At 37.1% G+C, this 12,804-nt stretch overlaps 1 protein-coding gene across 5 annotated transcripts in view; it reads left to right on the forward strand.

Moving 5' to 3' along the window:
- The window catches only part of LOC136864458 (S-adenosylmethionine mitochondrial carrier protein homolog), a 163,059-nt gene extending 151,794 nt beyond the window's left edge, over positions 1-11,265 (forward strand). For all 5 annotated transcript variants that reach the window (XM_068226286.1, XM_068226289.1, XM_068226288.1 and 2 more), the window contains one exon: positions 11,107-11,265. In XM_068226286.1, the coding sequence (XP_068082387.1) occupies positions 11,107-11,212 (106 nt within the window). In that variant the 3' untranslated portion in view covers positions 11,213-11,265. The remainder of the gene's footprint in view (positions 1-11,106) is intronic.
- The last annotated feature ends 1,539 nt before the right edge of the window (positions 11,266-12,804 follow it).

Raw genomic sequence — 12,804 nt, forward strand, 5'->3', positions numbered from 1 at the left:
ACTGGATGCCCGTCAAATGCACACATCACATCAACAACAGCGCCACCTGACTGTTCCCACATCCTATTTGCACATTCCTTATCTCCTGCGAGTGTCTGGACTACATTGCCACTACTTTATTTACAGCCCTCATAAATTAACTGAGTTGAAACTGAAAAGAGATGGCCTAATCAGATATTAAAATGAAAAACAGGAAACATGACATTTCTGCTTAAATTTTGAAGAAAATGGGGCAATGTGGGACTGTATTTCTAGCAAAATTCTTCAACAAATGCATTGAAGAAATGACATACAATCCACTTGGAAGACCAGCATCCTCATGCAGACCTGGAAAGGCAGTGGTGATGTTACTATCTTTGCCAACTACCACACAATTCGTTTCCTCTGTCACAGCACGAAAATCTTTGAGTGGGTGATTGCTGCATGCCTAGAAGCCTGTCTCATCCAACCAATGTGGCTTCGTTAAAGGCCGGCGAACAATGGGTGTTATCCATGCTGTCCAGTTGCTGGCCGAGAGAAGGGAGGAATGGTCCATGTGGCCTTTCTAGACTTGGAAAAGACATTTGACTGGGTCCCATGAACTCATCTGGTATTTGCTCCGTACCCATGGTGTCCCAGAGCAGTATGTCCATTGGGTTCAGCCCTCTACCACAACTATACTCTATCCGCTGTGCAGTTGGCATCACAGCACCATTTGACATTAGTGTGGAAGTTCATCGAGGATCCGCCATGTCACCACTCCTATTCAGCCTGTGCTTGGACACAATACCCATGAACCTGCAAACATCCCATTCAGGCAACGTTATGCAGCCTAACGAACCACGAAACAGGCCTAATGATATGGTTACTCAGTGGAAAACAAGGCTTGAAACATTTGAATTTTGACTAAACCTCTCAAAAAGAGAATACCTGGAGTACCCAGGCAAATGGGACAGTATTGGTGAACATCATCCCACTACCAAAGACATCTGCATTCCGTTACTTTAACGCCCACGTGACAACTGACGATGACACACTTCTAGACGCTCGAGCGTGAGTTAACGCCAGCTGGTTGAAGTGGTGTCAGGTCACAGGTGATGTCCTTTCTATCTTATTATTGTTTTATAGGTTTAAATGTTAAGGCTCACTAACAGTTGCAAATTCACTTAATAGTACCGAATAAGATCAAAATAGGCCTACTATGTATTGTCTAAGTAAAGTTAATTCAATTTTGAGGTGTGATTAGATTTTTTCAAATTTTATTATTTATTTTCACTACACTCATGTCTAAAACAGTTAGACATCGGCCTTTAATGCTAGTCCTACGTTAATACCTGGTGACTGCATGTAAAATTTGTGCTGGATAAGACGGAGGTCAGATAGGCTTTCACCAGGATCTCCAGTTTCCTCATGTCCCATTCATCCTAGTGATACTGCATTTATTCATTAATTATCCCCTCGGAAGTGCAGTTGGTTGTTCGACATTACACAATAGCAAAAATAATCTTGCATGCACTGCAATCCATGGTCACTTTGATAAGAAGTCAGCACGCCAGGAATAAGTTGTCAAGAAACAAGAAATATCGCAGAGCTGATGAAATGGAATGATGAGCAGGAAGATGCTACGAGCTACAGGGTATTGTGTGTAACCCCTCTTACGTAACCTATTGTGTTACAAGAGGGGCAGCGTTTTGAAAATATGTTTAGGGATTAAAGCAGCCCCAGCATAAATACATGCCATCGTCGGCCATGTGCTTTTAACTACCTCCAATAGATAAGCTATTGGAAAAATATGATTTCTTCCTTCTAATTTACATGTGTTTATCTGCCATCTTCTTATTCTTCTTCTGATTTTCCCACACCTGTGGGGTCATGGGTGCGAACTATGGCGCATATGGATATTTGGCCCTGTTTTATGGCCAGATTCCCTTCCTGATGCCAACCCTATATGGGGAATATAATCACTATTGCATGTTTCTGTGGTGGTTGGTAGTGTGGTGTATTGTCTTAATATGAGGAGGGAAATGTGGGGACAAACACAAACACCCAGTCCCCCGAGCCAGAAGAATTAATCGCACGAAATGAAAATCCCAAACCCAGCTGGGAATCGAACCTGGGACCCTCTGAACTGAAGGCCTCATCGCTGACAATTCAGTCAAGGAGTCGAAAAATTTACTTGCGTTTATGTTTGTACAAAATCCAGGGCGAAAAGAAAAATGCCAATAAAGAGTAGGAAACAAAAATGGCTAGAAAATAATGCTGTTGCCATATTAATGTAAGAAATTTGCATTTTATACCTACCATTTTATAAGCTGCATGTGCCCATGGTAATAACAGCTAATGGTGTCATGAGAAATAATAATAATAATAATAATAATAATAATAATAATAATAATAATAATAATAATAATAATAATGTTATTTGCTCTACATCCCACTAACTACTTTTACGGTTTTCGGAGTCGTTAAGGTGTCGGAATTTAGTCCTGCAGGAGTTCTTTTATGTGCCAGTCAATCTACCGAGATGAGGCTGACATATTTGGGCATCTTCAAATACCACTGGACCGAGCCAGGATCAAACCTAAAAAACAGACATGTACACTTCAGTTTATGTATTTTCTCTCAAATTGCGTAACCAGAGTCATGGAGCACAACTAATTATGATGTTAGATCGCTATGTCTCTTCGGTTGGGGTAGTATTTCTCCCATTATTCAGTGCGCTTTCTGACCAGGGGGTGAGACCTCAAACATTCTCTCTATCTCCCCCCTCCCTTTGCCTCTCCCTCCCTCTCCCTCCTGGGCCGATGACTTTAGATGTTAGGTCCCTTTAAACATCATCATCATCATCATCATTATCATCATCATCATCATCATCATCATCACCACCCTCTCCCTCATTCTTCAAGGTCAATTTCTTTGTGCTGTCAGCAGAAGAGAGTAACTCTTGCTATTTATGCTGAACTGGCGGCAGGCCAGTATTTCATTTTGTAGCGACACAATGAGTGTCCTGTTGCTAAATAAATTATACACTCATTGCAAGGCACAGCAATTACTTGTATACTATCATCACACCCTAAAAACTGATGCTCTTATTTTTTTTAAATTTGGATAAATTTCATTTTTTTGTTTTTTAATCTTGACCATTAAACCATTTCTCCCTTTTTCCTTCCCTGTCCCTGATGCACATTAAAATATTTGACTCTTTTCAAGTATTCTAAAAATGAATGTGTGTTTAAAAAGAATGTCATGTTAAAAACACTGTACATAAACTTGGTGATAAGTGCATGAATCCTCTGTTGCACCATAAGCACTTGTTTGATTAATTATCACAAGGTGGGGTGTGCATTTTCATGTGGTGTGATGTTAAAGAATGTGTATTGTTCAATGGAATGGGGGCCAAAACATATTAAAACCACTGCACATCTTAGGAAATCCTTAAAAATTAATGCCTCTTGATGAAGAGAATGTCCTGTTTGAAAACAATGTACTTCGTTGAATGTGAAGGGCATATTAACTGTTAAAGGAACATATGCCTTAGCTTGATTAAATCCTTTAGTAAAAGTGAAAATCTCAAATTTGAGATACTGAGACATACAATTATTAACTGTGATGTGGACAGCATGGTATTTACTTGACAAAATAAATTCTTGACTTTGATGATAGGTGTTTTTGGAAAATGAACCAGATACTTTCTTATCTTCTGGTGTTCTGTCAATAAAGCCCAAAATATTCAAACGGATGAGTTTTGAAAGCAGATGAATGTCTGAGAGATGTAAAAGGTCTGAGATGTAGAATAAATGTAGATGCTAGAGAATTTTTTTAAAAATTGTAGATTGAAAACTCTGTCAGAAGCTGGAACTGCTGGATTAGGAGTCGCCCACAGCTTGTGAATGTGTGACAGTTTGAGTACTATTGTTTCAGGTTTTTAAGTATCATTCTTGGAACGGGGAGTGGTGGTGGTGGTGGTGGTGGTGGTGGTGGTGGTGGTGGTGGTGGTGGTGGTGGCTTGGAGAAGGTGTCGAGTGGGGTGCATCATGAATGGGACTGGCTTGTGAAGTATCAATTCTACTCTTCTCGAAATAATTACCAGAAATTAGTGGGATGATATTGTATAGTATGTTATTACGTAGGCCATCCAGAAATTAAGATTGCCTGTTTCCTTTCTTGTAATGTAAACGTATTTAGCTGGGAAATATGGGATTGCATGACAGATCTATGCTGTCTTGATTAATAAATTTCATGATGTTCCGTATTGATATCTATAGTATGTCATAGAAAGAAAGAGATCCACCTTATCAATACTAAATTTAATATTGTTATTTAAAACAGGACCGGTTTCGACTTATTACAAGTCATCTTCAGCTGTCATTTACATACACATCAGAATACATGTTCAAACAGTTGTATCTTACAAATAAACATGTCGTGTTTGATAGACATTAGGTAGTATGTCTAGAAGTGAAATTCTGCTTCTTACATCTAAGTTTAAAGGATCAAGAATATTAAAAAGATATCTATCTTTAACACATTAAAAAAATTACAACACATGATAAAATTTGTTGTTTACACCTGACCTTGAATATAGCATTATCGTTCAAGTTTTACTAATAATAGTTCTTTAAAAGGACTTTTATATTGCATTGTTTTTTGTCGACTAAATATGCTTAAATGTAGCCGCATGTGCTTATACAGATACTTCTTATTAGGCTTAGACTTTGTCAAAATGAGTAATGTGAATTCAAAGTTGAAATTACAATAACAAAGTGAAGTGCGTTTGAATTAATAGTGATCTAGGTAATTGTAACCTCTGTTGAATAACTCCTGCAATTATATGCTATTTAAAATACATTTCATGCAAAGAAGACATTAGCACACTTCAATATATATAAGTAGAAAGGTATAAAAACAATCATATACGTTTTGTGAAATTCATATGAAGTAATGTTCTTTCCTCATGCGTATGTGTCAATTTCAAATGGGGTAGTATACTTTATATAAACTTTGTCAAATTAAGTAATGTGAAACTGAATTTTGAGATTGCGTTGAGAAATGAAATGCCAGGTAATTAAAACCTGTATTGAATGACCTCTTCAAATATATACTGTGTAAAATACATAAATTCAACATAAAACAATGGTACATTTCAATATAAGTTAAAAGGTAAGAGGCAGTCCTGCAAATTTGTAAAACTTCATATGAAGTACTGTTCTTCATGAAAGGAAAGAAATATTGTCTAGGATAGTTCGGAAAGGTCACACAACAATAAGGTAATTTATATAGGCTACTACTACACTACAATACTTCTTAGTTGTACAATTTTTTATTCCTACAACACCCTAACAGCTTGAAAATTGCTGTTAATTACCTCTTAAAAGTTGGTTATGTCTGAGAAAGAGAGAGAGAGATACTTTTAGAATCCATTGTTGGATAAACAAGAATTGCACAATTCTAAACTGCAGTTAAAGTCTACCCTAATTACTACAACAGAATTCTTGTAAGGGAGTTACTACAGATATCATGGGGTATACTACACAAATATTTTGCAGTAATAGAATTAACACACTATTTTCTAATAACATATTATAATACACTACAATGATTTTAAACTTTGTTCAGATGCTACAATACACTACAATAATTTTAAACTATGTTCAGACGTATTCTAATTACAACAGGTTATTACTAAGCACAAACAGAAATGAAAATTTCCAATTAGGCCTAAAGTTAGATATTTGCAAGAACTACTGGTACTCAAGGATTACCAACAAAGTTAAACATGTAGACAGATTAATATCAGTACTGCTGCTATTTGTTTTTACGTCGCACCGACACAGACAGGTCTTGTGGTGACGATGGGATAGGACAGGGCTGGTAGTTGGAAGGTAGCGGCCGTGGCCTTAATTAAGGTACAGCCCTAGCATTTGCCTGGTGTGAAAATGGGAAACCACGGAAAACCATCTTCAGGGCTGCCAACAGTGGAGTTCGAACCCACTATCTCCCAGATGCAAGGTCACAGCTGTGCGCTCCTAACCGCACGGCCAACTCGCCCGGTGTTTGTACTACTTTACCCTACTATGCTGTAATAGAAATGAAACCTGCCGTTTGCACAAAAATACACACAAATGTAACAGGGAAGGTACTATCTAATATACTGTATCTACACTACAATTCTCAACTGAAATGTGGTTATGTGATTATTACGGATGGTGGATTACTATTATTTTCCCTACTCCGTGAGATGGAGAATAAATGTGTCCTAAAATGCTGAAAAATATGAGGATGTTTACAATAATTTCTCAAAAGTATGTCTGTCTAAACTATGCCAGGGACTTGGATTGCAATTATTGGGATGTAGGAACTTATTAGCTAACCGCGCATATATACTTAAAGATCGAGGGTGTGAAATATAAATTATGTATACCGGTACTTTAATTGCCTACTCAGAACTACAAATGATCGGAGTACAAGAATCAGCTGTCGAAGAGCGACAATAATCAATAACAATACTACTGTTAACTATTTCGCCAGTGAAATACTGTATATTCTGTTGAAATCCTTTCTTTAAAGAAAATTTGCAACAGTATCGCATTATTTAAAGAAGTGGTAGGTGGAACCGTTGAACTGCTATTTGAAATACTCTGTCAAATACCTGCACAAATAGACTATAACTGCTGCCAAAGTTACGACTCTTTTCAATATCCCATCTTTGTAAGTAGTTTATCAACAAACCTACTGATATTTTAATAATAATATTAAAAAGAAAAGGATATTTCTTCTTTCATGCAGTCCTAAATTACAGGTCGTAATCTAGTGAATGCCTACGGAACTATTCAGTGTGAAAATTGTAAATAAATACCACTAATCACAGATTACTAGAAAAAACACTAAACACCAATATTCGTGGAACTAAGTGTATCACACACACACAAAATTTACTAAATTTCTGCAGCTATTAACTACTTTATCACTGAGATAATATAGAGCTCTTGGAACAGCCAACCACTCGCTAGCGCATCCAACAATGGATTCTAAAAGTATCTCTCTCTCTCTTTCTCAGACATAACCAACTTTTAAGAGGTATTAACTACTTTATTACTACGATAGGACAGAGCACATTTATCAACCAACCATCCACCAACATGTCCAACAGTCAATTTCATGATTTTCATTGGTGTGGCTGTAGTGAAAGGCATAGCACTCACTACTTTGATCAATGAATGGAATAACATTTCGTACGACAGCAGTGTTGAAGTCTAGAGCAAAGACGTTGACATAAAAGATTGTGTTGAAGTACTGGTTAGATGATGGTGAGAGATCCGTCACAGTCGCAGAGTTTTAAGGACTGGCTCACAGTGGTTAAGGTGATCCTTGATACCACAAAATGAATGAAAAAGAAATTATGGGTAGTGTAAACGAACATAGAGAATCTGCATCTGAAGATGAGGACGTGGATATTGAACTGCCAAATATGAAGTTAAGCAAGGTTAAAGAACAGTTGAATTCTGTAACTAATTTAATTCAACAAAGTGACTGTGCCGGTTGGTGCACCCCTGCGCTGCACTTTTGAGTTCTCCGCCTTAAGTGATCCTCTGCAGGAGAAACTCTGACCTTTATAAAACTGGATTAACTCGTTGGTTTCTCAGAAGATGTCACTACAGTAAAATTTGTGATTACAAAGTTGCTATTACTGTGTGGAGTTCAACTTGTTTTGTTTTCTATTGATCAAGAAGTGTGGACTTTCTCTGATAGATGTCCCTACACAAAACTATGACCATGCACCCTGGTGCGAAGTGGAAGAACTTTATTTGAAAAAAATTTGTATTCATAAGTTTGTTCTTTACTCAATTTCGTTCTTTCATTTGTGGGTTGGCAATATAAATCTTTTCTTTCCGCCAGTTTTGAACTTAGCCAATCCAGAATTTCTGTAATTAATTTTTTACCAATAATGTATTTCTTCTCCAATTTTGATGTGTAACCTTTAGCCAGCCAATAAACGACTGTGGGTGTGTCTTAATTATTCATGAAAGGTCTCGAATCTTCCCCGAGAGTATAAAAACTGCTGATCTTCCTGTCTCTCTGCCACTCTAACAACATCCAGCCTAGTGTATGGAAGTGTAGCAGGAGGCGGGAAGCGCCTCTTTCATCCGGCAGCAGCTCTTCAACAAGGTAATAGCTGCTTAACATCTTTATTTCTCGCTAGCTCACCAATCTAAACTGCGGGGAAGGTCCGAAACCTGTACTATGTAACCTATCTTGAAACATGTAATTTGCCGTCGCTTTTGTAAAACTTCACATATCTTGAACTGTAAAACGGGGATAGAAGAGTGCCTTACCCTGTTGAGCTCCCCTTCATTTTTGGTTTGAGGTGACTACGTTTTGTCACTGTTTCTTCCCTTCTGTAATGTCTTAAAGTTTTCTCATACGAGTCACCTCCATAGTTTGGGATTAGCCCCTGCTTCTTCAGCCTAGTGCCTCTTAGGTTTTAAAAAAGGTTTCATTTAGGAGTGCAAGTACACGCCTCCATTCTGTTCTGCATTTTCGGCCATTTACTTAACCTATTCTTTTTCAACAAAGGCCCCAATAGGTTGGGTACAAGATACCCCTGTTTCATTGTAAGTTGTGCCTTGATGGCAATCGTGTGTAAAAGTCTGGTATTACCCATATAAGCTTGAAAAATTGAGAGCAGGTTAGCTCTTTTATTTGTGGTAAAAGTGCCTCTAGGAGGCGTGACATGTTTCTTGGAGCTTATGCTCCTTGAATGAAGGGGTTTTCTGCCCTTTGAACAAATGAGTGTACCTTGGTAAAGTTGGGCTAGTAGCTCAAGGATTGTGTAATTGGGGCTCGAAGCTCAGAACTTGTAAAGACCCCGAAACTCGGGCTTTCAATTGTAATATTATACCTTGTACCTGATTAGTGGATAGTGGTTGAGTTGTTATCTGTTTAAATTCTATGTAAAATTTGTTAAGTTTTTCTACTTATGAAAATATAACCTTTATTGAAATTTTAATTCATTTTCCGGCTTTGTAGTTCGACCCATTCCAGCCCGCACCTTCTTTCACCATGAAGAAGCATGTCTGTTACTGCCATAAGAGGAATCTGCATGAACTTGTAGTGAAGGAAATCCATAGAAACCTCAGAATTTATACAATTTATTGTACTTGTTTACAAAATTAACCTTTCTTTTTTATTACTGTTCGTCGCCATAAGACCTATCTGTGTCGGTGCGACGTAAAGCCCCTAGCAAAAAAAAAAAAAAAAAATTATTACTGTTAATCCAAACTTTTGCTAATCCAGACAATTCTCAGCTTGAGTTGGTCTGGATTAACGAGGTTTCGGTATATTCCATCTTGTAAAAGTTTTAAACAAATTTATTTAAAAACCACCATTCCAATACTTTAAAATCTCTAAGTTACTAAGATACAAATACTACATACATGTTAAAATGAGACATGTTTCGCTTAGGCTTTGTAAGCATCTTCAGCCATACTTAATCCAAAGCTAAGTCAGGGCCCTGAACTGGGTTTCTTATTAAAGTATAATAATACAAGATAAAACAGTCATAAAATCTAGTTTGTGGAAAAAGCAATACGTAAATGCAAATAAAATTCAATAATGAACTTGTCATAGTATTATATGTACATGGAATGAATACTAGTGTTCATCTAAAAAAGTACACGTTAGTTATTTGTAGAACAAGACAGTCATAATGATCAGTCCAACTTGCCTCCCGAATCCAACTGATCTGATATGTCCTGCTGAAATCCCACCAGTCGTACATTATAAGAAAATTTCTTTCTAAATCAACATTGGCTCCCCATGAACCAAATCTTCACATACCCCTATATTATGCTTTGCTATTAAACTCTTCAGTATTTTACAAACTATACTGGTCAAGCTGACTGGTCTTTAGTTTTCAGGTTTCCTTTTATCACCCTTTCCTTTATAAATTGGTATTAGGCCTATTATAGATTCCTTCCATTCCTTTGGTATTACACTATTACTTATGACATAGTCAAAGATACATTTTAAATAAGGCACTATATACCACCCCATTGTCTTCAATACTTCCCCAGTAATTTGATCACTCCCTGCTGCTTTTCCTTGCTGAAGCAGTTGGATTGCCGGGCTGAGTGGCTCAGACTGTTGAGGCGCTGGCCGTCTGCCCCAACTTGGCAGGTTCGATCCTGGCTCAGTCCGGTGGTATTTGAAGGTGCTCAAATACGTCAGCCTTGTGTCGGTAGATTTACTGGCACGTAAAAGAACTGCGGGACAAAATTCCGGCACCTCGGCGTCTCCGAAAATTGTAAAAGAGTAGTTAGTGGGACGTAAAGCAAATAACATTATTATTATTATTATTATTATTATTATTATTATTATTATTATTATTATTATTATTAGCAGTTGGATTTCTCTGAAAATATCCTCATTTGTGAATGAGAAACTTCTTGTTTCCTTATGTATCTCTCCCTCTCTATGTTCTGTTTTGGTTTTAAACTTCTGACAATCTTCTACTGAATCTATAAATTCCCTACTAAATAGATTTGCTTTCTCATTATCTGATAAAAAGTGTTCACCCCCTTCTCCCAACATTGTGGGAATTTGTATTCTTTTCCCTTTTGATTCCTAATATATGAATACAGCTTTCTCCATTTCTCTTATTTGGTCATTACCCTCTTGAACTATGCCATTCATGTAATTCTCTTTTGCTTTGTTTTTCACTCTATTACGTTACCTTATTAGGTGTTTTTTAGTTTCTCTATTCTCCCTAGCTGCTGCAAAGACCTGAATTATGGGGGATGTCACTACTCTAATAAACTGACTCTCAAAGGGTTAAAAAACTTGTGTTCTCCTGCTCAATCCATAATTAAATTTGCCTTCAACAGTTTCAAAGTGCTTGCATGTCCTTTTTGCAGACATCATAAAATTGCTTGAGTTTATGTTGGGTTGGTATATTCAAAGAACTAATCTTGAGCTCTGTTATAATCTTTGCCCACGATCATCATATGTATGGAGTACCAAAAGATTTTATGATGTCCAGCATACTAGGCCATGAAAATCATAATCTAAAATTTAATTATTGTTTCAATTGTTTAATGGGCCATATAAACTTTTCTTGTTCAATTTCAGGTTATTTGCTGGATTTGTTCCGAGAACAATGTGGATAACCCTGGGTGGTGCTATATTTTTTGGCAGTTACGAATTATCAAAGGATACCCTCAGTCAGCTTTTATGAATAATTTTGTACTATTAAAGGAGGCAATAAATGTATAGTTTCCATCTTTCCAATTGGTTATTTTGATAATAATGAAAGAAATCAACTCACAATGTACCCTTTGACGTGTTTTACCATATCCAAGGTTGTTCCATGTTTTGATTTTACATGTTAACTTGTTTATTTTGTTTACACTAATGCTGTTCTAAATTCCTACTGTTTTACTAAAATGTAAAATACAATATCAATGTTCATACTGATATATTTTGGAAGAATGAGTTAAGGATATTGATGATCTTGAGGCCAATCTCTGATGTGGCGACAGAAAAACAACAGTGGATAAGTAATTTTTTGACTATATCTAGAGAGGAGGTGAAGATCAATGACAGAATGATCATGGGAAGGATACAGTTTGAGAGAGGAACACAAGATCTGTTCCAGCTACACAAGAGAGAACACAGAACAATTCCTTGAATGAATGGAGCAGTACATAGAAGACAAGGAAGTAATGATAGTGTGAGATATGAATGCAGAAATGGGAAAAGAATAGATTCTGGGGCCGTATGGATATGGCAGCAAGAATGTTAATAGTCTTTTGCCAGGGGTACCAACTAATAATAGAAAGCTCATGGTTCAGGGAGAAAAATAGCCAGAAAATTACCAGGTATGGATGGGGAGACAGAAGAACGAAAACAATGATTACATATGAGTGGGAACAAGACATTGGAAAGATTTTATGAATGTTACAGTTATGCCTGAGGAAGCCTTTGGGGGTGACCATAGAACAGGGATAACAAATTTGAAAGTAGGCAAGGTCAAAAAGCTACAAGGAAAAAAAAAAGGTAGATTAGGGTCTGGAAATTGAAGGGAAAGGAGGTTCAGAAAGAGTTCAGGAAATAATTTTACTGAGTGAGTTGGCTGTGCGGTCAGAGGCACGCAGCTGTGGACTTGCATTCGGGAGATAGTGGGTTCGAACCCCACTGTCGGTAGCCTTGAAGATGGTTTTCTGTGGTCTCCCATTTTCATACCAGGCAAATGGTGGGGCTGTACCTTAATTGAAGCCATGGCCACTTCCTTCCCACTCCTATCCCATCATCGCCACAAGACCTATCTGTGTCGGTACTAATAATCTTGACCATAATGGCCAGTATTTGGTCCGTATTGACTTAATCACAGTAAACAGAGAGTTGGATGATCCGCCTAGTCAATACTATATGTTAAAAAATTTATTGACATTTCACATTTACATTATATCTAGTACATGTTTTAAGAATATGTTCATTCAGTTCTTCAGCTAATTAGGTTAAAATTTGTGCATTACAATAAGACAATTTTATAAGGGAATATTGGATCAACAAGGACACAGTGATGTAACATCGCAGCAGTGCTCAGTGTTCAACATTTTATCCACGTAGACATCATCCTACTGTGTTTATATTGAGACGACAAGATGGAATTTAATTCCATGCCACTATTCATCAATTTTATATTGTACTTGTTACAGTTCTAGCTTTCTTAGCGGGGGGGGGGCTGTTTCGTTAGGTCTTATTGTAATACACACATTTTAACCTAATTAGCTGAAGAAGAGAATGAGCCTATTCTCGAAACATGTT

This window comes from Anabrus simplex, chromosome 2 (genome assembly GCF_040414725.1).
Source record: "Anabrus simplex isolate iqAnaSimp1 chromosome 2, ASM4041472v1, whole genome shotgun sequence".
NCBI classification, from domain to species: domain Eukaryota; kingdom Metazoa; phylum Arthropoda; class Insecta; order Orthoptera; family Tettigoniidae; genus Anabrus; species Anabrus simplex.